Below are 26,850 nucleotides of genomic sequence, written 5' to 3' on the forward strand. Positions count from 1 at the left end.
TTATATAAATTTATTCAGAAGTTGTCATTTCAACATAATCTTATAACATTTCAAGTAAAAGCTGAAATGGATAAAAACATTATTATTATCAATAGTAATTATTGTCATTATTATTGTGTTAGCAATTCAATGATTAGACAGGGACTCCAGGGACATTTCTGATTTGGTGAGACAGAGTATAATTGGGATGAGGGTGATGAGGACCACAGTTCTTATAAATTCTCAAGTTCTTTTCTAATCTGTAAACGTTGTTTCCCCTTGATTAACATGCAATGGCAAACATGTCCCGAATGTTTTTCAGGAAAGGAGATCTTTGAGAACATATCGACAGATTTAGCGACCCTGGACAGGAGTCAAGGCGCATGCTATCATTGACTCTCCTTCCAGGGATGTGCCATGCCGAGGGCTCAGCCGCGGAGTCACAGAACTCCTGCAGAACATCATGAGGTGTAAGCCCAGGCAGTGCAGGACACCACCCTGTTCCCCTACCACAGCAAAGTGCCAACCTTCCCAGGGGGATGGGCAAGCGGCACAGCCAACACAGTTACTGTAGCACGGGTGCAGAGAGGAAGGTAATGAGCAGTGTGCTTGCAGGTCGTTTTCTTAAAGAACCAAATCAATGCATTTGCTATGTTCTTTTGTCCCCTAGAAATCAGTTAAAAAGGATTAAAAAAAAACCCCACTTCCAATTAAAGTGATTTTTAAGTAACTGTGTTTTAAGAACAAAAGTAGCCGTGCAGTCAAACACGTATGCTTTCTTTAAATTGTACCTGATAAACCAAAACCTTAGTTTTTGCAACTCTAGAATGCTCTCCAAATCTGAGCATTACACACGTGTGTACCTGTGAGTGTGTACATTGTATTTCACTCACACATATTCTGAGTAGTGGTGACTTGCTCTCTGAGGATGGGTCTTATCTGGAGTAATGATCAAAATATTTTGAGCTAAGAAGGGCAGGCAATGTAAGAGCTGAGCAATATAGTAAGGTAAAGATGGATGGTGAACTGGCCCTTTCAACATTCAGTTAGCAAACACGCCATTTACTTTCTCTAGAAAAGGAGCCCAATATCTTTGAGTTTGAATTCCGCAAGGCAAGTCTGTGTTCCTTGCCTCCACTAACAAAGTAGTTCTGCTCCTCTTCACTAATAAGTTATAAACTGTGGTGGTAACTGGATTCTAACACTAAGCAGACACTGATGAGGCCAGCACCCTCAGACAGGAACGTCTTTGAACCACGCAGCAAAGGCCTGCGTTCGTGAACAGCTCACTGGAAAGAGTTTTCATGCATCAGCTGGACTGAAACACGGGCTCTCTTCATTCTCCTGTTTGTAGAGTGAACAGTCACTTATCCATTCATTCCCGGAGATCCCTTGCTATCCAGACAGCTCAGCAGCTTCCTCAGTGGGTGAGACCATCTCCTGTTCTCCTAGCTGCTGCTGCCATCTGCTGTTCCTGCTGTGAATAGTTAAATTTCGGAAAAGGCCGTGCACAAGGCCCCCGACAAGATGATGCAGAATGCAAGCGTCACCAGTAAGTAGTTTCGGACACCCTGAGTAATAAAAACAAGAATGGTCGCATTCAATAAAACTTGAATCGAATTTAAATTTATAAAATGTGTATTTTACAAAGACCATCATGGAGCTTTCCTCGATCACCTGCTCTGCTACTTGCATACCAGCCTGACTCTGTCCCTCTGTCTAGTCCTTCCTTCTTTTCTGTCCTCTCCTAGCATTCAGTGATTCTCCTGCAATAGTCTTACTAATACATCCGTTGAATAAACATATGCGATTACCCTCAGTGTCTCCCCTGAGAGACATAGTAAAGGCATATTACAGCTGAGGGTTTTTTAATAAGGAACCACCATCTTGTCTGAGCATTATTTGCTCCTGAACTCTTCACAGTTTGGAGAGTAGAGCTGGGCTTCCCACCCTGAGGTGTTGTTGCCCAAGAAAGTAGGAGCACTTGGAGATTCTCAGGGGAAGAATCTCATGTACAAAGGCTGTTGTTATGTGGAAGCATGGCTGTTTCCAGGTCTTCTAACATCTTGAGGTTTCAGAAGTCTTCACCCTTAACCTAGCTACAGAGTACGAGTTCAGAACAGGCACCCGGTAACTTTGTTTAGAGAAGGGCTATATTTTCCAGACAGACTTGGTGAATTGGAAAGGGAGATGTAAGCTGATGCAAGTACACTTGAAGCCCGAGGCTTCGGTGGCGAGTGCCGTATAATCAACTAGAGAGCATTTTGCTAAGCCCCATCCTATCTCACAGCAGCAGAATGGCGTTCTCCTGGGGGCCGTCTCCCCTTTGAATTTACAACTCTACCCGAAGTACTCAGCCTCCTGGGGGAGAGTGACATTTGGGGACAATCATTCCCTCATCTTTACCTGTATTTCCTTGAAAACAACGATACCCCACAATGCAGCGATAAATCCAGGACCCTTATATAAACAAAAACAAAAAACCTTTTAATTTTATTAGATTTTTTTTATATACCTGTACCCTAAAAAAATACAGTAAGCTACAGGCAATTAAAATATTTCTAGGGGAAAAAAACACTCCTATACTTTAGCTACACGTTGAAAACAAAATCAAGGTAAGGTCATTAAGTAAGACATTTATTTTTTGCTGTTTTTGTCTTCATAGTTGAGATTGCTGTTATTTTGATGATGCTGTAATATTCTATTGGACTGAACGTTTTTTTTTTTAATGTGACACATTTATGATAAACTGTTCTAGTCAGGCCTAGTGGTATGGATCTGTAGATACTTGGGAAGTTGAGGGAGGAGGATTGAAATTTGAAGACCTGCTGGGAGCTAAAGACTTAATCCAAAGCCAGCCTGGCTAGCTTAGCAAAACTGTCTTAAAAAGTAAAGTAAAAATTTGAAAAGGGGGGTGGGGCGGTGCTATAAGTCAGTCGTACAGCGTTTTCCTGTGTGGGAAATCCTGGGTTTAAACCTAAATACAAAAATCAACAACAACAACAACAACAAAAACAAACAAAAGATAGAGAAGAAACAACCTTCCCCATTTTTAATAAGCAAATAGTTTGTTTTTTTCTTGATATACTCCTTAGGCATGTACAAAGGGACTGATAAAGTATTTGAATACACCTTAAATTTTCCCAGCATTAGTTGTATGACCTACTCTCCTTGATGAAGCAAGGGCATCTTTTCCTGATAGACACAGACAGTCCTAGGTCCCCGTGCAGACTAATCCACTTTCTCTGGCAGTAAACACAGAGGAAGGCTAAAGTTAGCCACATAAAAAAATAAAACCATGTAAGCAAGCAACGGGAGTCCCTGGAGGACCAGAATGAAAAAAAATTACACAAAACAGGAAATTAGAAGAAACAAGACCGAGAAAAGGCACATTTCTACAATTTGAAAATGTGAAGCTGTTCAGATCTGGTATTAATGCTTTTCACCAGCAAGGAAAACAGGGGAGTTGGCTCGGCTGAGATGCTGGTGAAGAAGACATACATACGAGACCAGAATTTCAATGACTCCTCTTCAAGCCCTGCAGGAATGCTGGAAGAGCTGCAATAAACAATTCCACAATGTTCTCTCTCCCGGCACTACTCCCACTGTCTGCAGACCTGGCCCAACAAAGCCTGATTCCAGTGCTTCCAGCATGTAAAGGAAGCAATAAAAATGCTTTGCTCTCCTCTTACAGATGGTTTATCACCATCTGTGAAGTCAAAGGGGCAAGAGAAATAGGTCAAAAGAACCGCCTTACATCATTGATGTAAAGTGCTGATCCCCAGGTTCCAGATCAAATGAGAAGCGCTCGCCTTGACGGTGCGGGAGCAAACAGCCGAGGGATCGACATACCAATACCAAGGTTATAGCAGTTGCCCTGGAATCCTTATCCTCTTCATGTGAAAACATGTCTCCCTTCAGAGAAGATGTGAGAGAGGACCACAGGGCGCCACTGTGCTCTGAAGCTTCCTTCCTCATGACTTTCTAACTATTCCTTTGGTCATGTTCTGAGCATTGCTGTGAAGATATATGTGGTTTTAGGAAGTGATACTGTGCTGATGTAATGCACAGCTCAGACAGCCAAGGAGAAAGAGATTTCACAGCAGCTGTAACCGCTTGGGACACCTGAACTGTGTATTTTCCTTTTGTTGGGTATAACACGTTCCATCTAAGGCAGCCTTTGAGAGAGAAGCTGGGTTAGGTATTGTCTTAGAAAGCCAAACCTAAAGTGCTTAGGATGAGGCTTGTGTATGTAGGTACTCTATAAAATACAGCTACTACTATAAAAAAGAACCCAAGCTTTCTGAATGAATTGATTTAGTTTTAGAATTAATTGCCAAGGAGGAAAAGGAACAGAGAGTGAGGGAGTCCTTGAATAGGAAAATGTTGTTTTTCTTCTCCTCCCTCTTCTTCCTTTTTATAAAGACTTTGGATGTAATTTAAAAAAAAATGAGACTTGCAGAGGTAGGCATTTCCTTTTCATGCCAACATGTAGGCTCTTAAAATGAGAAAAATAACTTCTATTATTCGAACGTAGTTTTGTTTGGAGGTTATTTAATAAATATAGAACAATCCGAAGAACACTGTGTGAGCCAGGCTTGGTGACACGTGATTGTAATTTCTAACATTTCAGAGGCTAAAGGAGGAAGATTTCAAATTTGAGGCCAGCCTGGGTTACAAAGACACTGTCTTGGAAACAAAATACAATTTGAAACCCACAGCTCCTATCAAGCCTTTATGAAATGTTTTAGACTAGCCAATGTTTAATTTTTTTATGTACCCATGTGTGCTACTAAAATGACTTGGAAAAAGAATGTCTGTGATGATGGTGTAGGAATCAGGAGAACCGTGAAGGCTCAACAGTTTAGAACTCTTGTTGCTATATCCTTCCTCATTCTCACCAGCTATGCTGCATGGATCCCAACTGTAACTCAGCTCCAGGGGGATCAGCACTCAGGCACGCGTGAGTGAAAGTGATGCCGATGACACCTTCAAAGCAAATGCCTGTGTTTGTGTACTCCCGTGGGCGGGGGCTGTCTAAGATGTTGATGATGATGATGCACTAGTGGTCTCAAGTTTCGTGTTTCCACCAGTTCTGTGGTTCAGGAAGTGCTCTTGCTAGTGCCTCAACTTCCTCATCTTCAAAATGGGAAAGACTGTAGCACTACTTATGCTATCTTAACACAAGCATTTTGGTTTTGGCTGTTACCTATGTGTCACGTAATTAAGCACCCCAAACCCACTCAAGCAGACAGCAGCTCCCAACGGTTAGTATAAGTTGGTGTTAGTTGCTGAAAACTTCCTGAACCCAGGGACACGTGGTGCCAAGAGGAGCCTGAAGGACTTTCCACCTCACATGATATTCATATGAGGCTGAAAGAACCGTGAATAGAAAATTATAATGAGATGACAGTAGGAGAAACTAGGAAAAACTGAAGGGACATGACAGATTAGGCATTTTCGAACCTGTTAAGAAAAATAAAGGGGGGGGGGGATAAATGTTCGCTCCTCAGCAGTCCAGGACAGTGGCAGCTTGTCTATTTTTACTGTAAGAACAACCCAGGGAACCGGCCACTTACAGCAGTGATGATTGGGAAGCTGACCACGGCGCTCAGCGAGTGGTTGGCTATGAACCAGCAGCAGGTGGCGATGGCCCACAGCACCCCTGACAGGAAGCCTGGAACAGAAAGGGGGTATAGGGGAGGCGCGGGGTTCTCTGCTGAACAGTCGCCCGGTCCCCATCGCAGAACGTGAGAGCGCACACATAAAAGCATTGTTACAGGCAACGTCGGCTCCTCTGGAGTTTTGAGCTATGCTTTGTGGTCGCTTGAAACCGACTGATTCTTCCGCTCTAGGCCGCTGTGAGAATGGTGGTGGCTTACCCCATTTATTGCTATTAGGGAGCAGCTGAGGTCCAGGCGGGGCGAAGGGGAGGGGCCTAGCAAGTGCTGGATCTGCCATAACCTGAGGGGTGTGACGTTGGGAATGGTCCTAGAGCTGCGGGAAGACAGAATCCCAGCCTTTAAGTGAAAACCCCAGCTAAGTAATGGACGGCGCTTTAGCCAGGTTTTCAGTAAATACTCTGCTGTTGTCCATCAACCAGATGCTCAAAATAATCAGCTCGCGTAAGCTGTATTTTATGTAAAAATATACACTTGTGGATATAGGCTCCATATTGAATTATGCTAACTCTTCAGTCATTATTTTAACAGTCAAAGACTAAAGAATTATGACCCAAAACACACTTCACTTTCTAGGCATTTTTCCCCCTTTTCTAACTTTTTAGATAAACTGTTATTTCTAAGTGGCTGCAGACTCTTATCTGTTGATACTTTTTAAAATTGTAAATAGAGGTACGGGGCACTGACTAGTAATATAAATCTTAAAATGGTAGAAAAATATAGTAAACACTTATGACCCTAATAGAAGAACTTTTATCACAGGAAATATCAAAATTCATTTTTGACAGTTCTAGGTTCTTTATTAATATTCAATATTTTATATTATGTTTCTTGGCTCTTTTCAATACTTAATATTTTACGGTGAACTGAGCCAGAGCATTTAAGAGAACTCTCTCTCCCTCCTCTTTCTGTTTCTCCACCTCCCCATTCTCTAATGATTTTTCAAGTTCATTAGTGGAAGCTGACACTATCACAAAGCACTAAGATTTTGTGTAGTTACCTGGTAAGACTGCTTGTGGATACAGCTTCGGCCTATTTTTCATGGCTACAGAGTAGGCCACAAAGTAGACCGTACTTGTTAGAAAGATGCCACTGGAGTGTGCGAAAACGTAGTCTAAATCTGCAAACACAGACGTCGAAATGCAAATACCATTTCAGTCACCGCCACAGGCTAATTTCTGAACATAAAACAAACTCACAGAAACTTAACTGTACAGGAGCATTAATTATATTTAATTATCCTCATCTGTGTGCTGTTTGTACACAAGTTTAATAAACAGATTTAAAATCTGGAAATAGTAAATAAGCTAACTACAGTGAAATCTATTAGGCCACACTGGAAATCTCAGTAAGAAGCAGTGAGTATTACCTATGCTGTCACTGCTTTTAGCCAGGAATAGGCAGGCACCAGCCCTGTTCTGACTATCAGCTGCAGCAGCTGTGGCAAATCTTGCTGTAGACTGGAGGGGGTGTGTGGATGAGAATGGGCACCTGCATGTGGCCAGACTACATGGTCTGTTGATCCACCCAGAGATCAGCAATTCTGCTGCAGATGTCAGATGCATGCGAGGCCATAGAGCTTTGGAAGTTACTCCAAAGACAGCTTTGTCTAGTGGTTTACAACAGACCGGCTGCAGGGCAGGGCTAGGTAATGACACATTCTGGCGGCTGGTCCGGGGACAGCCTGGCAGATGGCACTGTGCCACATAGGTGGGTACACTGCAGGCGCTGAGCTAGGAAGTCTGCCTCGGAGTCGGCGCTTCTCGTGTCTACAGATTTGACCAGGATGAGTGGTGTGTTCGTGGGTAAAAACTTGAACTGCCTGTCTAGCTCTCTGTCTGGACCTGAAATCATATTCTAGATGCCGTAACATAACAGTGCTTTAAAAGCACAGACCATGAAAGCAAGTCGTTCTTCTATGACTTGGGACGTGTGATGTCTCTCATTTAGTTTTTTTTTCTTCAAGTGTAGAAATGGAGATAACAATTTAGCAGTTGCAACAAGCACTAACAAGTTAGTATGTGTGATAACATGTCCGTTAAACAAAACAGAGTAATGCCCGCTGAGGATGATTTTTTTAACAAACTGGAAAAACAAATGCCCCATCAGTGCATCATACAGCCAGAGCTGTGAGAACAATACCTAAAAACTCATTGTCTATTGATAGAAAGAGACAGTTGAGGACATTGTTCTTTATGTCCCAGGACAGGAGGGGCTTTCTTCCTGAATGGTCAATTGTTTTTATCTGTGTTCACTGACTTCTGGGACTGCATGATTTCCTCTGTTGTCACAAGAATTCTGAGAGCCAAACTAATGGCTTATTTCAAGCAAGTATACAAGTGTTCTACAAAGATGCCAAACTCACTTTTGCCTCTGTTTATTTCTTGTTTTTTTTTCTCCTTCTTTGATTAAATTTTACTTTAGCTATTATATTTTAAAAAGAAAAAACAAACAAACAAATCTAAAAAAGAATTTACATAAAGCCTCCAAATAAAGGAGGTCAGCAGATGGTTCTAGCATTGCACATGGGATTAAGTAGAGAGAATGAAAGGGGTCGACAGTCTCAAGATCACTGGTCAAGGTCAAACCTCAACAACAAATCAAGTTGACCCTGTGGAGACTAAACTGGCCTTGAGATGATGACTTTCCTGTCTCATCTGCTTCTTAGGAGTTTTGTGTTTCAAGTTCCTCTCTTATCTAATTAACAAATGGCATTAATTTTCCACATCATGTGACCCAGGACTTCATTTTGTTCTTCTTGCTTCCTTAAGTACATGATGCCTCCACAGTTACAAGACCCCCTGGAGTGGATCCTCTCTCAGCTCCCTTTCAGCTTGCTCAGGGCTATTGCCCAGAATGTAGCTGATTTTGCTACTGAAGTACTGATTTTAAAACTGGAGGCATTATGTTGACCCTTTCAGATGGGCTACTTCATGCTTGAAAAATATCCTTTGACCAAGCAGGCTTATATGTTAACATTTACTTGGTTTAAGAATATTGCATGCTCTACTTTAGATTTTGAAAAGCACAGAATACATGTCTTCCCAGAGGTCATGCTGGACATTTATGACTCTTCATAATCTCTGAATCTTAGTGGAATGCTGAGAGCCCCATGCAGAGGTCCCGGCAGTAGAAATAAATTCTGACTATATAGCTGGTTCCATTTGTATGTTACAGGTCCCATGAAAACATTCCAGTGTCCACTGCTACCTTTATTCCTGCTGCCTTCTAGTTCACCACTTACAAATAAAAAAGGTGCATGCATGGAGCAGTTCTGACTTGGCCACAACTCCATTTCTATTAGTAGAGAATCAGGAGAAAACCTCTTCACTCACCGTATTGACTAGCACCCGCATAGATGCTGTCATTTATTTTGCTGTGGTCCTTGATGTAAATGATTGGCACAAATGTAGATCCATAGAGTACTCCAGATATTACTGCAAGGCTGCAGCCCCTTAAGAAACAAAAAGAAATCTCTGTGAATCTTGGCCGGAGGAAACGTTCTCAACACACAAATGAAACCACAAGTAAGGCTTTTTTTTTTTTTCTTTCTTTGCAAATTTTAAGCAGTTTAGCCGAAGCCACCCCTCTGACTTGGTCTATGTGACTGGCAGAGTCATGAAGATAGAAGCGTAGCCTCAGCTGTCTACTCTGCCATGGTAGAAGGACATGACACACAGAGCAAGTAAGGAATTACTCCTACAAATGGCCACTCTACATGAGCTGAGCATTGCTACGGCATACAGATAGAGTAAAGTATGATGTATTTGTGGTGGACATAATGCTTTTCAAGTTCTCAGAAGGATGTGCCAAGGACCGTTGTGGAACGTGGCCGATGATGGGCACACACAATTTTGTTTATAATGGTTACAGAGACAAATGTGACTGTGCCTTTGTCAAGAACTGTCATTTGAGCCTAAGAACCTGAATATTTTAGATCAAAAAAATTCCTTTATGAGACAAAAAAAAAAAAAAAAAAAGTCTCATTCCAAACACTGCTACCTCCTTGGTCTTGTGTCCTGCACGCATACAATGGGGAATCCAGGGTGAGGGAGAGGATGGGAATTTCCGAGGATTTAGGCGTGAGAGGGAAGACATGCATGTTAAGACAGTCCCTCTATCTTCATAGAAACAATGCACTGAGAAGAGGAAAGCAGTTTTAGGCAGGGCCCTGTCTTCAGAGCGTGGCACGACAGCCCCCCCAACCAAAACCACAAAGCAAGTTAAAAACTCCCCTAAGCCTATAAACACATTCCTTGTCAATGTTACCTAAGGCCATTTAAAGGACCCAGGACCCAGAACTCTCTTTACACCTTATTGGCAATTCATTCCCATTACACCACAGACTTGAATGAAGGCGAGAGTCCATGGCTGCAGCGTGGCCAAACTCATAACCACACAAAGATAATTAGAATTTCTCTCTTGCTGGGACCTAGGCAAGAGCTTTTAGATGCATTCTTTGAGCTACACCCCCAACTCTAAAAATCTTTCATTTCACAAATATTCTGTTACTGACAGACATGCTTTGTGGGGAAAATATATGAAAACATTAAAAAAAAATAATTTCAGGAAACTAGTTCATTCTGAATGCATAAATGGCAAGGCTGTCTTTCACAGCCTGATTCGGTTTTGTTCAATCCTTTTTTCTCTTCACTGACTCAAGCATTTATCCCACGGCTCCTTTCCCATGGTGGAGGAACTTGTCAACTGCCTTCGGGTTGGGGTTGTACAGCGCAGTGCCAGAGTGCTTGAGGCCTGCACAAAGCCAAACAAGCAGCCACTCCAATGTCCTGGGCCCAAAGAAGCTCTCACCATACGACGTTCAAACGGCCACGGCTGTGAAAGGAAAACTGCACCTCTGGCATGTTTTACATAGTTTGTCAGAAAACAAACGAACAAACAAAACAAATGAAAAAAAAAAAAAACCCAAACCACTAAAACCTCATCTCCTAAAGTGAGACAGGTTGCTTATGATGGAGACATGAGGGTAGGGCTTACATGGCACAAAATAGTCTATTATATTTGACAACAGGTACCCGGGATCATAAAAACACTCGAAGGAAGGGTGGCAGTCCTGGGCTGACCAGAGGAAATAGGGTTCACTATTTAATTAGATTGTGAATACTCACAGCATGATCGTTATGCCACCTCTTTACTTTTGGGGCTAAAGTTCCAAAAAAATACTTTTGTCACCAGCTAACTGGTCAGATATAGTATTCCTCAAAGCATCATCTATACCTAAAACTCAGCAGGGGGTAAGGACCAACCCTGTCCTCCAGGAAGTGAAAGTGAGTGTTTCCATGGTCATTTTCTTCCTGGGATTAGAGGGACCATGTCTCTCTGGCCCCTCTGTTTTAGAAACCGTGAAACACAACAGTAGAGAGAGAAGGAGCCTCGCCTTACACAATGCGGTGGTACTTGGTAGAAAGTCTATCCACCCACGAGGGGTCCTCACAGGGGTCTTCGGCTGTGTTGATCACCTGTGGAAGTCATCAGAAAGACTTGCATACAAGCACCTGCAGCTGACAATTGCCATACAGAGCCCTCCAGGGCTTCCTTCCCTCTCAAACACGCCTGAAACCACCAACAAGTCTCCTTCCAAGCTCTGGGAGGCCAGATGCTCTGACTCCGCCTCTCCAGTTTTCAACTTACACTTTCCACAGTTTAGCCTGTAACTATTTGATAAATTTAATAAACTCTAAAGAACCTAGACTCAAGAAAAACTCACTTTATACAGCAGAATACATAAAACCAATAAGCATTTTAATGTCTCTTTTCCCCCTACTAACACTATTTTAATTTTCCATTTTACCGAGCTAAAATACTTCCAGCCATGTGCCAAGGTTAGGCTCATACTTTTAAGTTGAGGAAAATCTGTGAGCGAACCTGAAGATTTACCATTTCTGTCCTTGACTATAATCTTCTGTTCCCGCCAGCTGACCTTGTCCTTGGTGTACATAAAAAGCTCAATTTGAATTCACTGTCCCTGCTGAGTCAGGTTTTTCTCTGTTAGTGCTCAGGCTTGCACCGGCATCCTCATCCGTTCTATTGCTCATTTATCTTTAATCATGGTTGTTTGTACCTTGCCTGGAAGATCTAGAGGGCCTACCCTGTGTCTCTTCTCAAGTTGTGTTTGTTTCCTAGTTCTTTTACTCAAAGGGCAGTTAGCTGGCAACCATCTGGATCCCTCATCAGGTGAGGAACAGAAGGCACAGGGCCCGATTATCTTTTCTTGACACACACAGTGCTCAAGGATGCTCAGAAAGCAGCATCCTTCTCCTCCCTTGCTTTTTAGGTCAATTTAATGGAGCTAGCAGCTGTCTCAGTTGATAGAGGTTTTGGTAGGGGGCAGGGAGCAGTGGCTGGGGAAGAATAATGGCCTTGTGGTGGAGCTGCCAGAGAGGCAAAGCCTGTAGGGTGTGGGTGTGGGCTCAGAGAGGGCAATCAGCCAGGACCCCTAGCAGACAGAGAGGATGGCTGAGACTGAAGGGCTGGCACTGGGATCCTGGCAATGTGGACTCGCCCTATCCTGTAAGCTTTGCAAACGGGACCCTGGACAGTGGGGTAATGTTATGTCTCTTTAAGGTTGGCCCTGTTTAAAACTGATTGGCTATTCCAGACCAATTTATACTCTTCGTGGTCAAAACTGTGCCTCCTTTTGTATTTTTTTGGTCATTGTCATTAAGCAAAACATGTTAAAGATAAAACCAGAAAGGGAACGATAACAACCAAGTCCATTTCCTACTGTCTCACGATCTCATTGACCACCATTAGGTCCCTTCTGTCTACTCCTCAGCTTCCTCCTTCCTTTTCCCAAGCTACTCTCATCAGCTGCAGGGCTGGCAAAGTGCAGTGTATCCTCAATGAAAAGCTACATGTGTATGGCATGTAGGGCTCTATTGTCAAAAACCTCAGCTTCATGACTGGGAAGGAGCATCGCCATGGAAACCTGACTCCCTTCTGATAACGATGCTTATAGCCACGGGGGATGGGAAGTATCATCTTCTCACATGTGGGTCAGTTATATTTAGTCCTCCCTCGTATGGTGGTCTGACTGAAAATGGCCCCTGTAGGCCTGTAGGGAGGGGCACTATTAGGTGTGGCTTTGTTGGGATGGGTGTGGCCTTGTGTGTGGGCTCTGAGGCTTCAGAAGCTTAAGCCAGGTCCAGTGTTGCTTTTCTGCTCCCTGCCCATCTGGATGTAGAACTCTCAGCTATTTCTCAAGCACCGTGCCTGCCCGTGCGCTGCCATGATGATAACGGACTAGACTTCTGCCGGCCCCAGCGAAATGTTCTCCTGTATGTGTTGCTGTGGTCATGGTCTCGCTTCGAAGCAACAGAAACCCTAATAAGACACATCCTGACCTTAAGTTTCAGATCAAATCATTCCAAACAATACTCACAGGCTCTGTCATCAGGGGTGCGGTGTCCAAGCTGCAAGGCCTAGTAGGAACTTCACTTTTGATGAACAAAAATGTGAGAGCACTGAAGGAAAATACATTCCAGTGAGATTTACCAGAACATGATTTTTTTTTTTTTTTGTATCAAGCTGCCTGACTTTAAATAGAAAACAAAACTTAAAATCGAATCCTGACAATAAAATTACTTCCACACATTCCCTGTTGTGTGTGTGTGTGTGTGTTTGGGGGGGCATTCTCCTTGATGTATTTATCTGGCAGGGTAAAGAACAAACACATGAGACTTCCCCTAAACTGGATCTTTGTCACAACTTTGACATTGCTTTATGTGAAAGTAAAAATGAACACAATACTGAAGTAGCCATCCCTCTATTATAATGACAAACTCCAAATGTTTAACAATATCCTGTTGGATGATCGTAAAGGATGGCTGCCTCTACATGACAGTGACATTTGTGATAAAGTACACTCTTCCTGGAGGAGCAACTAGAAGGGCGATATCTCCTAACCATTAGTGTTTGACCTTTGCCCCTTACCAATGCTGACCCCAGCTCTCCAATACAGGCGCAACAGGTGAGGCCATGCAGAGAGCCAAATGATGGACGACCACATAGCTATAGGCAGGGTGGTTTCAAAGCTGTGATGTGGAAAGAGCTGCAGGGTGTAATTGTAAGAGACAGAACCATGTATGCTATATCTAGCGATATCTTCCCCCCGCACAAGGTCCTGTCTATGCACGACTAGTGTCTCTATAGCAAACGTCTCACTTTTGGTTGAACTATGTAAATACATTAAGATACTAAGAAAATGGATACCTCTGAATTACCTTGGGTATTCATTTAAAATATTTTTAGTGCATTTTTTTGTGTTAAAAAATTAAATTAGGAAGCTTTCAGAGTAAATTTGAGGCTTAAACAGGGTGTCTGGGTTCGGGACAGTGAGCAATGTATGCTGATTTAGGCACCAAAATAGATTTCCTAATTAGCTCCAATCTCTTGCTTTTCAAGCCCTACTATACATGTATATACATATATGTTCTTAAGTACAACCTGCTCAATCTGTATAATGTTACTGTATATGTGTTTGCAGAGATGACCAATCGGTGTGTTTTCCTCTGGGGCGCTCTCTGCTTGAAGTTATTATCTATTCCTTTCTTCCCCCATGTTTTACATCCAGGCTCTTCCTTTAAAAATGTTTCTAGATGCACACACAACTCATACTCTCCTCTTCCAGGCCACATGAAGGAAGAACAGGAGGAAGGAGACACCCAGACTGGTCCTCAATGAATCACACCATAGATTTCACCGTCCCAAGTCTTACTGCTGGAGCCAGACCATGTACCAATTCCAGATTACTTCCTTTTGTAAAGACTTTCTGCTTCATCAGAAGACAGGAATCACGTGCTGCGTCATCTCAAGAATTCTTAAAACACGTGACAGTGAAAGAATGACTGAACTGGACCTATTTACACGCATGTACATGTATGTGTACATGCAAGTGACTGCTTTTAATTTGTAAGGCTAACATCAGATTCTGAAAATGCATTTCCAGTTTGAAATTAAGATTGTCAGTTTTCAAATAACCTTGTATATTTTTCTAGTACCACAATATGATGTTAGATATTTGAAAACTACAGGTGTGTTCTTTTTCCCCCTTAAAGAAATAACGCTCCAACAAATGACTTAACTTCCTTGAGACTTAACCCTTCCATCTGTGAACAAGTATTTTATACTATACTGTACTATAGAAAAGGGAAAGGACAAAGCTCAGAGCAATTGGGAATGAGATTGCTTAAATTCCGTAGTGGCACAAGAGTAGTGAAGAACTTGGGGCTGTAAAAGACACTCAGAGCATATCAGTGTATCAAAGCAGATGCTGAGACTCATAATCAAACTTTGGGCAGAGTGCAGAGAATCATATGAAAGAAGAGAGAGTTAGTATGACCTGGAAAGGACAGGAGCTCCACAAGGACCAAATATATCTGGCACAGGGGCTTGTCTGAGACTGATTCTCCAACCAGGGACCATGCATGGTTATAACCTAGAACCCCTGCTTGGATGTAGCCCATGGCAGCTCAGTATCCACATGGCTTCCCTAGTAAGGGGAACGGGGATTGTCTCTGGCATGAACTCTATGGCTAGCTCCTTGACCTCCCCAGCACCCCGTGGAAGGAGCAGCCTAGCTAGGCCACAGAGGAGGACATGGCAGCCAGTCCTGGTGAGACCTGATCAACTAGGGTCAGATGGAAGGGGAGGAGGACTTCCCCTATCAGTGGACTTAGAGACGGGCAAGGAGAGGAAATGAGGGAAGGAGGGTGGGATTGGGAGGGAATGAAGGAGGGGGCTACAGCTGGGACACAAAGTAAATAAACTATAATTAATGTAAAAATAAAAAAATCATCATCATAATAAAAAGACACTCAGAGGGACTCTTCTAAGCTGGGAGTAGTGGTGCACACCTTTAATCCCAGCACTCAGGAGGCAGATACAGGCAGATCTCTGTGAGTTCGAGGCCAGCCTGGTCTACAAAGTGAGTCTAACTGCACGGAGAAACCTGTTTCAGAAATCTGGCACGGGATACATACCTGTGAGCCTGGCATTTGTAAGACCAACATAGGAGGATTGACCACAAGTTCAAGGTCAGGCTGGGCTTTGAGTTCTAGGGCAATATGAGCTATATAGCGAGACCTTGTCTTAAAAACAAAAATGACGGAAAGAATGGATTTTATGGGATTAAGTGCAACATACATTTTGTATTGTAAAGGAGGAAACTGCAGGTGGCTATGATTTTTAATTAGAATTCTGCCTTTGTCATCTCACATAGATGGGTTAGGAGGCACTGTGGCACTTTAGTGGGGCTGGCCAGCCTGGTCCATAGCTAGACAAAACGACTGCAGCCCTATGAAAGGTGAAGCTGGAAGCAAAGTCCCACACTTCCTCACAGTGCGCAATAGTGACAGCAGTAGGGGTAGGAGTAAGGGAGGTGGACAAGACTCCAGAGAGAGAAGGTGAAAGGAGACAGAAACAGAGACCAGACTCTTGGATAATACATGGCACATAATTTTATTCTTTTGATAGGAAAGGAACTCTGTCTGGAAGCTGAGGAAAGAAGATAGCAAGTTCAAAGCCATCCTGGACTAAACTGGTGAGGCCTTATGGAGATAAGCGAGCAGATGAGCAATTGAGCAAGTGATCCAGCCAACCAGTCAGCCAGCAAGCAAGGGAGCAAGCAAGTGAGTGAGTGAGCAATCGAGTGAGCAAATAAATCCTCTGCTGATCCAAAGCCCTGGAGTGGTTTCTGTGGTATGAACGAATGGACCGGGACCACAGTAAAGCTAGCGATTGTCTCACCAGTCCTTTGTAGACTGGATGGCACAAAGGACTGAGTTGTTATTTTAATTTAAAAAAAAGTCTGAGGTGGAGAGAAGGTTCAGTGGGCTATGCAAGAATGGGCACCTGAGTCTGAATCATCAGAAAAGAATGAACACCTGAGTCTGAGTTCTCAGAACTCACATAAAAGCGAACACGAACAAGGAGAAACTACATATTCTTAATGCTCCTCCAGAAAGATGGGGAACTGGTGGCACAGGGAAGTGTCTGGAACCTTGCAGGTCAGTCTGCCTGGTGTATGCAGCAGCAATGAGGGCCTATCTCAAAAAAGATGGAAGTCAAGGACCAGTTCCTGAGGCTGTCCTCTGATCTTCACACATGTGCCATGACACCCACGTACCCAAATCCATACATGAATATGTGTGTGGGCACACACACACACCAGACCTACACACACAGGAATATCATCCCTCACACAGAGACACACGCATATAGACATGCACACACACATACACAGAATACAGCCACGTCTGTAACCAACGAAACTATATTTTGTTTCTTCACACTACAATGAGAGCTCTAAATTCACTCAGTCAATGCCCTTTGAAACGAACCTGTTAAAGCTATTAAGTTAAACTAATTAAATCACAGATTCCTGCAGTTCCACCCAGGAAAGCAATATAGATGGGGCCCGAATGCCTCACAGGAAGAGATCGCTGCCTTCTCCCGCAGCAGATCCTGCTCTTAACAGAGCTGCAAAGTTCCTCCAGTGGATCACGTCACGTGGAGCCACCAACAAAGGTCCCAAGGGGCAACAATGAGTGAATGTAATAGCACAGGCATCTGGGTTCAAGTGTGTAAAAGGCTGTGTCAAAGATCTGGTGACCGGTTGGTCTCCTTGCTGTGGGGAGGCCATCTGCCTTTCGGAGGTGGGGCTTAATCAGAAGCTGGTGTTAGGGGGCTTGTTGGGGCTCCCTGTTACTCTCGTCTGTTGCCCTATGGTAGATGGTTTTGCTCCTCCATGTACTCTGGTCACACTGAGAAGCTTCCCCACAGCCGCAAACCACAGGGCTGATTTGTTACAGCCTTTTCACTTACGTTGATCATTGAGGATCTCAGGTGTTTACTACAGAACATGGAGTGAATGGTAAAGGAAGCTACCTTATACGTGGAGCCTAAACTGTGAGTCTAGGTACACAAAGCTCTTAAAACATTGGCTCCTCAAATTATCTTACAGGATTGGTACCAGCATTCCCCTCTCTTTATGGATGAAGAAGCAGAGGATGTGGAGAAAAGGTGTGTCCAAGGTCATATGGGTAGAAGTGGAGCAACATGAGAAACTAACTGATTTGTAAGTTTAGGGGAAAACTTGTTTTTCTAAAGAAGAAATTTGGAGGAAAGAAGTGCTTAATGTACTGGATAGACCAACTTTAAATTATTATCATTAAGTTAAAACTAGACATGCTAAATTAGAATTTTACAATGTGAAGAAATTGTCTTAGAAGTACCGAAAGCCAGAATTCCACATGAACCGTATAAAACACATAAAACTGCCTCTAACCAAATGTGTCAAGAATTTACAGTTTTGGAATAAGCTTTGCTATTCGTCCCCCAATTGCCTAGAGACTACTCTCTGAGGCAACATTTCAATGACAAAGAGATTGTTCCTGAATGTGGCTGGGGAAAACACCATTAGCGGAGGAAGGGAAATATACTGTTCTTTCCCTGAAGACTGAAAAAGTACTAAAATTCTTGTAGGCAATGCTATTCATTATGTGCGGCACTGACAGTGGATATAAATGGGATCCAGAGAGAATAGGTGACTGAATCTAAGGTGACCTCATTCTTGCTTGAGTTTTATTGGCGAGCCGCCACTGTGTGGAGATTCAAAGTCATTTTCATCCTTACTGACATAGCATGTATAAGTAGAGGGAGAGACCTGGAAAATGAGCTATTCGAAGGAGAATGTGAGAGAGGAGAAAGTCGTAACTAGGTTAAAAAGGATGAATGGGAGAATGGGGTGCTGAAAGCAGAATCAATGCTCTGCCGGGCTCAAGACCTGTGGTCAGCCATGATCTGATAAGTTAAACTCAAGGTATTCGCATTCCCAAACTTTAACTTGGGCATTGCCCTGTATAGCCTGGGGCTGTCTCCTTGTCTGAGACCCAGGCATGCATTAGCATCCCGTTCTCTGGTTAACCACCCTGAAGAACTGCTCCAGCACTTAGTCACCCTCAGTCCCCTTTGTCAAACAGTGATTTGCAGTGCTGGACTCAGCTAGCCTGAGCACAAACAACAAGAGTGGTGAAGCAAGCTGCCAGATCCGACATGCCAAAGAGGACCCGTTAAGAGTTGCTTTTCAGCGAAAAGGTGAGCATTCACGGCTATGCCACCCTGAACACGCCTGATATCGTCAAAGGTGAAAGTTCTCGGCTTTTAAAGTTAAGATGACTGCACTAAGGGTTCTAACATCTATAGTAAGAACAAAGCTGTCTCATAAAGTTGTAAGGAAGAGAGATTTCTGCTAGATCTTTTATCACATTGCAACTATAAAGCTACAGAAGTATGGCTTTATTGCTTAGTTAAAACGGAGAAAGCATGAGATCATAGTGTTTGATGGTCCCTTTGTTTTCCACATCCTCTGAGGGTAGAGTGTACCTCCCCGGATGAGGACAAACTCCTGGACTAAACAGAACCAGCGACCCTTCCAGGGACACAGAGGACCAGCAGAATGCTGACTTTCATAGGATGACTTCATAAGCAAAATAATGTAATATGTTCTGGTTCACAGGTACAATGTATTATGATTCTCTATCTAGTGTAGGTATTAAAATTGAAGTTTACAGCAGTTAGGTGACTTTACCTAGTTTCTCAGAGCTTTTGAGAATTAAAACTAGAGTTCCTGACTCCCTTCATCTGGTATTTCTTGTTCAGGAAGGTATTTCTTGTCATTGAAAATTAAGAATCAGAAAACATAAATTTCATGAAATACAGGTTTTTTTTTTTTTTTTAAAGTAAGGCTATCAAAAGCTTTAGGAAATAGGACTAGAGAGATGCTCAGTGATTAAGAGCAGTGGCTGCTCTTCCAGAGGGTTTGAGTTTGATTCCCAGCCACCTACATGTCGGCTCACAACCATCTGTAAGAGTGTCAGGGAATCTGACACTATTTTCTGACTTTCTCAGGTACCAAGCACATACATGGTGCACACACACGCAGGCAGAGCATTCATACAAATAAAGTAGAATAAAGATGAAGCTAATCTTTAGAAAGGTCTCGGAAAGCCCAAAAGAATGAGGGACTAGAAACAGCTGCAGACCTTACTACCGAGAGCCCAGCTCCAATGTAATTCAGAATTGGCTTCGGCACTTCTTCTGCGTCCATCCCGAACCAGCCAAACCTGGAGACCAGAAGATTACCAGCTTAGATACTGATAAATTGTTTTAGAGTAATGCTTGAGAGAGTGGACTAGGGGCTTTCCTGCACTGTCTGACTCGGTTAGGTTACTTTTCTACACTATGCTCTAATTTCCATGCTAAAGTGGAGAAAATAGTGGCTGAAGCATGCTGGTACATTCCTGTAATCCCCAGACGTTAAGACAAGAACAACTCAAGGACAGTGTGGTCATTCATAAATTGGTTTCCGATCCAGCCAGGGTTTCTATTCCAACAACAACAAAACCAAACAATAACAACAAAAATAAACAAGTGAAACCCAACCCAAACCAAAAAACACCACGAGAGATAATGTATGTGATAGCATGTGGGCATGTGAACACGCGCACACATGTACCTCAGTGCTAGGGGTTCAGACTCTGGCCCTGCGCATGCTACGCTAAACCCTAACTCTAAGCTACACCTAAGCCCAGCTGCAATATTTGAGGTATTTACAATGGCATCTCAGTTAAATTCCTATTCTCTGATGTCAGTTTACTTTGTTTTCTTTTGGTTATGCTTCAACTTTGTCACAATAGCTAGCATTTACCATAGAGAGTTATCCAAGGCTAAGAGCTTGAGGCAGGGAGAAAAAGTATGGCATTAAAACAAACAAAACTTCACGGTGGTGGGAGAGAAAGGATAGGAAAGGGTGTATTAATACTTTAAGTTGGTAGGTTGCTTTGTCCTGTTCTTTTGGGGTCATTATAAGGCTTTTGAATAGAAGGAAAGCTTTAAAGTGGGGCAAGAATAATGTTCTCACTACTTATCTCCCCGACGCTGACCACATGTGATACTGACCATGAGCATCACACACTGTCCATGAACTGCCTGTGATAGTCACATGCTCCCAACCATGCCCTACGTGAAATGGGGGAGACTGCATATGTAGATAGTACCACCAGGATGCAAAGGCCACCCTTGGCTTGTGGTTAACCTTTTGAACAGCACAACTTTCTAGCTAGTGTTGAAGCTCTCCTTAAAGAGCCAGAGTGTCTTGGGTTGGCAGTCTCCCCTTCTCCTTGCTACTATGCTGTAAAAGCAGTCGCAGACAATACTTAAATGTTTTGACAAGGCTGCAGCTTAATAAATCTTTACAAAATGCCAGGGAGATGGAGCCGCAGATTGCTGCTCTATTGCAAGGAAGAGCATGTACTTTAGAATTGGTACCTGGCCAGGACCTGACCCTCAGCATTCAGCCTCTTTTGGTGTCAGCTCTCTTACTCAGTGTTTACTCATATGATTGTATCAGTGGAGAGGGAAAGCAGACATCAGCTCAGCTGCCAGTTTCTCTCCCTACTTGTGTTCCAGATACAGCATTTTGCTTTTTGTTTTGATTTCCTTTGCTATATCTTCGTCAAATATACAAATCCCTTATAAAGAGCTTCAGACAAATAATAGTTAGACATGGGGCTCATTTTATGTGTACCAGCCATAATCGTAGACTAAGAATCACGTATATCTTCTAGTACGGCTGAACCCCGGTTTACACAGCACACAGGACTCTTAGCTGAGATCACCTGAACGGTTACCTTGAGCTTGCCCAGCCAGTTAAGGTGTTAAATGATCCCCAGATTAGGATTCCGAGACCTAGACCAATGGTTTTGATGATTGGGACAACAGCGACATTCCCTGTAAATACAACATGCAGGAAAAATAGGTTACTTCCAGCACAACAAATATATTTCTAAGTTAAATTTGTGTTTTTCATTTGGTTTTGTTTTTTTCCTAACTTCAACTTACACCCAACACACCTCCAGAATGTACCCTCTGCCCTGCACTCCCTGGCTTTTTTTCCAGACCCCCTCAACCATTGGCTTTCAGCTCTCCAGGGTCACTCAGGCCCAAACCCACGGTCGAATGCTGTCATTAGCACGGCTGTGAGAGAGGCAAGATCTTGCTGTGTGGCACAGGCTGTTCTCCCACTCCAGGGTTCAAGAGGGCTTCTCAGTGCGTTCTCCCCAGAAGCTGGGACTATGGCTGCTCCTCCAGACCCAGCTCATTGCTGCTTTTTCTAAAACAATACTACCGGCTGGAGTCAGTCTAGACTGGAGCTCTGAACTGGTGAGGAAAGTCTGCAGCTAAGTGTGCTCCACTGAGGGAATGTTAGGGCCTTTAGCCTCGGATGGTACCATCCTCCGCTTATTTTCCGGAAAAGTTCTTCTGGTTTCAAGGTTTTAGTGTCTCCATTCTGATCACCTGCAATAAAGTCTTCACACTATCAGCTCCTCTTTTCCCTCTGTGCCCGAGACTGGATGGTTGTGACAACCTACAATGTAGTGGCTTTTCTCAAGTTTGGCTTCCTACTTATCCGCCTCAGCACAGTGGCCTGCTTGTGAGATAAACGTTCTGGTGTCTATAAAGACCTGCACAATGGGCCTGGCCTGGTGGCACACATCTTTAATCTCCGGATCTCTATGAGTTAGAGGCCACAGTGCCCCAGGCCAGCCTAAGCTACATCGTGGTAACCCCATCTCAAAGAAATAAACATACATATTAAAAATTATTTAACTAAATAAAATTTCAAAAATAAAAAAACGCTCCCTTCGGCTGTGTACATGTTAAAATTGAAGTGGTACAAATGAGATGTAGCATGGCCCCTGCACAAGGAAGACGAGATATTCATGAAGTGTTCCACCACATTTGGCACCAGCTTTGGCTGGAAAAAAAATCTGCAGGCTGACAGAGGAGAGATGTGTCTTGCCTGCGATTATATCAGGAGGCAGAGGCAGGAGGACTCGGAATTCTGGGCCAGCCTGGGCTGCATAGTAGGACCCTGTCGGCAACCATCAAGAGAATGAATGAACCCTGCTCACTCTCTCCCAGTTCCACACAGTGAGCAATCACAGAGGCACAGGTAAGGTGTGGTAATTAATTCCAGTGGAAATATAAAGTTTTGCTTATTTTGAGCTCGATTAATGAATTCTGTTAAATCATTTAGTCCCTCAGAGACTCAAGTAGGTAAGCAGTACCATTTTCACATTTTAAATTTTATTTGTGTCTAACAAATTCATTCCTGAAAGTTTTCCAGTAATTCCTTTTTTTTTTTTTTCTTTTTTAAAAAAAAGGACTGTCCAGGGTGTTTCTGACTGGCTTACTGTGAATACAAATCCTATTATAGCTTTAAGGCATTGATAAAGCAACAAGGGGATTTCTAATTGTCTCTTTTCTTAGCTTGATGTTATTTAAAATGATTATATGCCTCTATTTGCCAGCTTTTAAGGGTAAGGTAAAAAATGATGTTAGCAAAGGATTATTTTTTAATAAACATTTTTCTGATAAACATGATGGAGAAAGGTCAAATGTATAAACTGGCATCTAAGTTATGTTTTAAAAGGATAAAATATCTTTACTAATTTATTAGTAGGAACTTAAAACATTTAAAGGAAAAAAAATCAGGAAATTTCCATAACTACCTACAAGGAAAAGGACACAGCCTATGTCTGTTATGCATGTCTAATAACCACGAGTCCACTGTGCTTTTTCTCCTGGTTGTGACTATCACTCTGTGACCACTGACTGTCTTGGATGAATACACACATTACCTGTGGCCCAAATGCAGCCCCCAAGCATTGCAAGAGGCCAGAATTTAGGGCAGCGTAGTATCCAGTTGACCACCAAGGCAACCAACCAAATGGCAGCACAGAGTACCCACTGCAGGAACATCCCTAGAAATAAGATAACCTGGCATCACTCGGCAGAAAGATTTGAGTATGTGCATGTTTATCTGCAAGATGTGCTTATACACATGTTTGAAAATATCTGTAAGACGTGCCTAGAAGAACAGACACAGTCAGTGGGCACATGGTATATTCATTCTTTCAGCTATTTTAAGTCAGGATTGGCCCATTCTCAGGCACCAAGAAAACAAATCTGGTCAAAAAGCTGCTAGGTACATTTCTAAGTGAACTGTGAAGCCTATATGATTGCAGGGTATTTGATGGAGCTGTGAACCCTGAGACTGAACTGTTCACTGGAGAAAACTGTTTCTTGTTGTGGTGTGGCTCACACCTTTAATCCAAGAGCTTTCCAAGCCAAGGGTGTATGTCTGTGTGTGCACTGGGGTAAACTGAGGAAGCCTGGCTCACAGCTTTGAGGGATGTGTGTGGGCACGCCTAGGTTTGGGTGCTGCTGTACACCTTCCTTCAATGGGGAGCAGCTTGCTGTGTTTGCCTCGTGGTTTGTGAGAGATGACCGTGCTCACTAATTAGCAGGTTGGTGTTATGTATAAGCTGTGTTGAAAACTGGTTTTCATATCAATGTTGATAGTGGCACTGGCCATGAAGCTTTTCCAGTGCCACCTGCCCTGCCTTTGCCATGAGCTATCACCTGGCCTTCTTGCCCTGACAAGCTTTCAGGGCACCACAGTGGGCACTGTGACATGATTTATGTGAGTTCTGTTCACTGGGCACTATGATCGATAAAATGTATTTTTAACTGTTATTTTAAAAAGATAAAACAAAAGCAAAACAAACAAAAATAACCAAGACACTTAAGAGCAAGTTTAGGTTAACAATTAAAAAAACCAAAAAATAATTACCATCACCAGTGTCATATTTTTTAAGTGGTACAAAGTTGGAGCCAAACAGGACAATGGCTACAGCAGAGGAGAGGTAGCCAGTGGTGTGATCGGTTCTGTTATTGTTCATGGATGCACAGGCGGCAGACAGTGAGCTGTCTCCCTTTCGATCTGTGTTTTCCAAGTTTCTGAAATGAAAAAAGGAAAGAAAGTGAAAGTTGAGAAGCTGTGAACCCGTGAACCAGGTATGATCAGGGCGTGGAATCCTTGAACAAAAGGAGGCTAAGGCTCCTTTCGGCAGTTCATCAGGTCATTGTACAAATATGCATCATTTATACACATGGGCATGCATTCATTTTTTTAAAAAAATTTGTTCTAACATTCTAACAATAGTTTTTTTTATCACTAATTTATAATGAGATAAACTATGTTTTTCTCTTTCAGAGCTTCAAAATCTAACTTTTTACAAGATCTGGATCCCATTTCCCCAAACCCACACATTACAAAGGTTATTACCCTGTAAAGTAGATGGCATGATGAAAAGGTTTCTGGGATCCAGGTTCAGCGGTGCAAGCCTGTAATCCTAGCATGATAGAGGCAGAGGCAGGTGGCTTGCTGTGAGTTTGAGGCCAGCCTGGTCTGCAAAGTGAGTCCAGAACAGCCAAGCCTACACAGAGAAACCTGTCTCAAAAAAAAAAAAAGTTTCTAGGCTTGGACTGCCTGTAGGCTCTGATGCCCGTTAGTGGCTTTCAGGGATAAGTAGCTTACAGGAGTAGCTCAAGGGTCAAGAAGCATGTGCTATCAGGAAAGACACGTGGCACATGCCCACAGTCCAAGAACTTGGGAAGCTGAGGAACGAGAGCCCATCGTTAAAAAGCCAGCTAGGACTGAGATCCCATCCACAATAAATAAATACACAAATAAATACATCTGAGGGTTGTTAAACGAGGCAGGAGATCCCTTTTAGGATAAATAAACGAACAAATAAATAAATAACCATCAGGGCTGTTAAATATGTTGTAGGAGCTACTTGGAAAGCTGCCGTGGGACTGAAAATACAGGTGACGTAGCTAAAAACATCATTTCCCCCATTAAACAATTAAACAAGCAAAGCAAGGACATGGATAAGAGGACAGCGCTTTACGTTAAATGATGGGCTGCCCCAAGAATCAGCCCGGACTGAAAGATAACTGGGAGTGCTAATCAGAGCGCACGACCTCACTAGACTGCTGGGTAAAGGTCAGTTATTGCCTTAGCGCACCGCCCTGGCGCTTTTCCAAAAGCACCTGAGCTAAGCCCCTGTACACCCACAATCCCAAGCTGCTACAAGGAAGGTCCACCTAGTTCTAAATCATTTCGGTGGTAAAAGTCATCACGTTACCAGACAGTCATCCCCAAATCCCTTTTACCACAAACCTATTTCAAACTACTCTTTTCAAAAATCTCATTTTCTGACTGTGGTTTGATAGCAAACTACATCCCCTGGCTCGGGAGGCAGAAGCAGGCAGATCTTTTGAGTTGACCGCCTTACATAGCTAGTTCCAGGCCGGCCAGGACTACACTCGTGAGACCTGCCTTTAAAAAAACAAGCAAGCAAGCAAAAACCACTATCATTACTATTATTATTACCATTGTTATTTCTTTCTTAAGTTAATCCTGCAGAGCACTCAGCAAGCCTTCTGCTCAGCTCCATCCCGAGCCCTTATTTATCTTGATGTGAGACAGTCTCGCAGCTTGTCTAGGCGGACTTTAAAAATCACTCCAGAGCCCAGGCAGGATTTAAACTTGCGATTTATTTCCCACATTCATTTTATTTTTATTTTTTCAATTTTCACCTGGACGATAGAACCATAAAAACCACATGGAGCCGGCAGCACGTGGCCTGTCCCCACCCGGTGACCTAAGGCAGGCTATCAACCAGGCAGCGGCGTTCTCCGTACTTTAGCATTTCTGCAGGGCAGAAGCTTTCAGCTTTCTTCTTTGGAAAGGTCTCAAGTCCACGTATCTCAAGGTTTGCATGTTAAGTACTCACTGATATTTTATTAAGCCACATTCAGTCTTTCTATGAAAATTTACTGCTTTCGTTTCATTACTGGTATACCTGCTGTTTTTCCTACTAATTTAAAGTTTTGGGCAGCCCCTCGCCTCCCTTTAACGCAGTATCGGGATGTTCAGATCAGGACTGCCGGATCTAGTTCAAAAGACTTCATTTCTGGTTTCCCTTAATTTCCTCCAATCCGAGGGCAGTTCGCCTGGCTCTGGGCTGACGTCACGGGGGGGGTACGTCCTAGTTTTCCCAAGGAGCTGCAGGCTACGGGGGCGGACCCAGGGCTACCCAGGCTCGGTGGGTACTCACTGCGCTGTCTGCGGAGCCCCTGCCCGGCTCTGGCACGAGTGGATGTCTTCCTGCCGGCGTCCGGGAGGGAGATCAGAGTCCCTCCCAGGCCCGGCCACGCTCCCAGTGGAGGGCTGGAGCTCAGTCAGGTGACTAAC

At 43.2% G+C, this 26,850-nt stretch overlaps 1 protein-coding gene and 1 non-coding gene across 2 annotated transcripts; one reads left to right on the plus strand and one right to left on the minus strand.

The window, feature by feature from the left end:
- Tmem144 (transmembrane protein 144) lies at positions 1-26,850 on the minus strand. The gene is made up of 12 exons (XM_055596623.1): positions 26,714-26,850; positions 24,379-24,545; positions 23,384-23,506; positions 21,371-21,470; positions 19,724-19,804; positions 13,063-13,144; positions 11,064-11,140; positions 8,996-9,114; positions 6,661-6,780; positions 5,559-5,656; positions 2,386-2,439; positions 1-1,550 (listed from the first exon to the last, which is right to left on the minus strand). The coding sequence occupies exons 2-12, from the start codon at positions 24,485-24,487 to the stop codon at positions 1,467-1,469; spliced, it is 1,047 nt and encodes a 348-aa protein (XP_055452598.1). The 5' UTR covers positions 24,488-24,545; positions 26,714-26,850; the 3' UTR covers positions 1-1,466.
- Positions 22,376-22,482, plus strand: LOC129668623 (U6 spliceosomal RNA). Its single transcript, XR_008718947.1, has one exon. It is a non-coding gene; the product is annotated as a U6 spliceosomal RNA (small nuclear RNA).

This window comes from Psammomys obesus, unplaced genomic scaffold (assembly GCF_907164565.1).
Source record: "Psammomys obesus unplaced genomic scaffold, mPsaObe1.curated_primary_1811, whole genome shotgun sequence".
Classification (NCBI taxonomy): domain Eukaryota; kingdom Metazoa; phylum Chordata; class Mammalia; order Rodentia; family Muridae; genus Psammomys; species Psammomys obesus.

What these genes read in the sequence shown, in the direction of transcription:
- Tmem144 (XM_055596623.1), bottom strand. Translation starts at nt 24,487, where the DNA reads ATGAACAATAACAGAACCGATCACACCACTGGCTACCTCTCCTCTGCT. An exon ending in ACTGGCTGGGCAAGCTCAAG is followed by an intron (nt 19,805 to 21,370) that starts GTAACCGTTCAG and finishes TCTGGTCTCCAG; the next exon opens with GTTTGGCTGGTTCGGGATGG. An exon ending in TCCACAAGCAGTCTTACCAG is followed by an intron (nt 5,657 to 6,660) that starts GTAACTACACAA and finishes TTTCTGTTCCAG; the next exon opens with GCTTCCTGTCAGGGGTGCTG.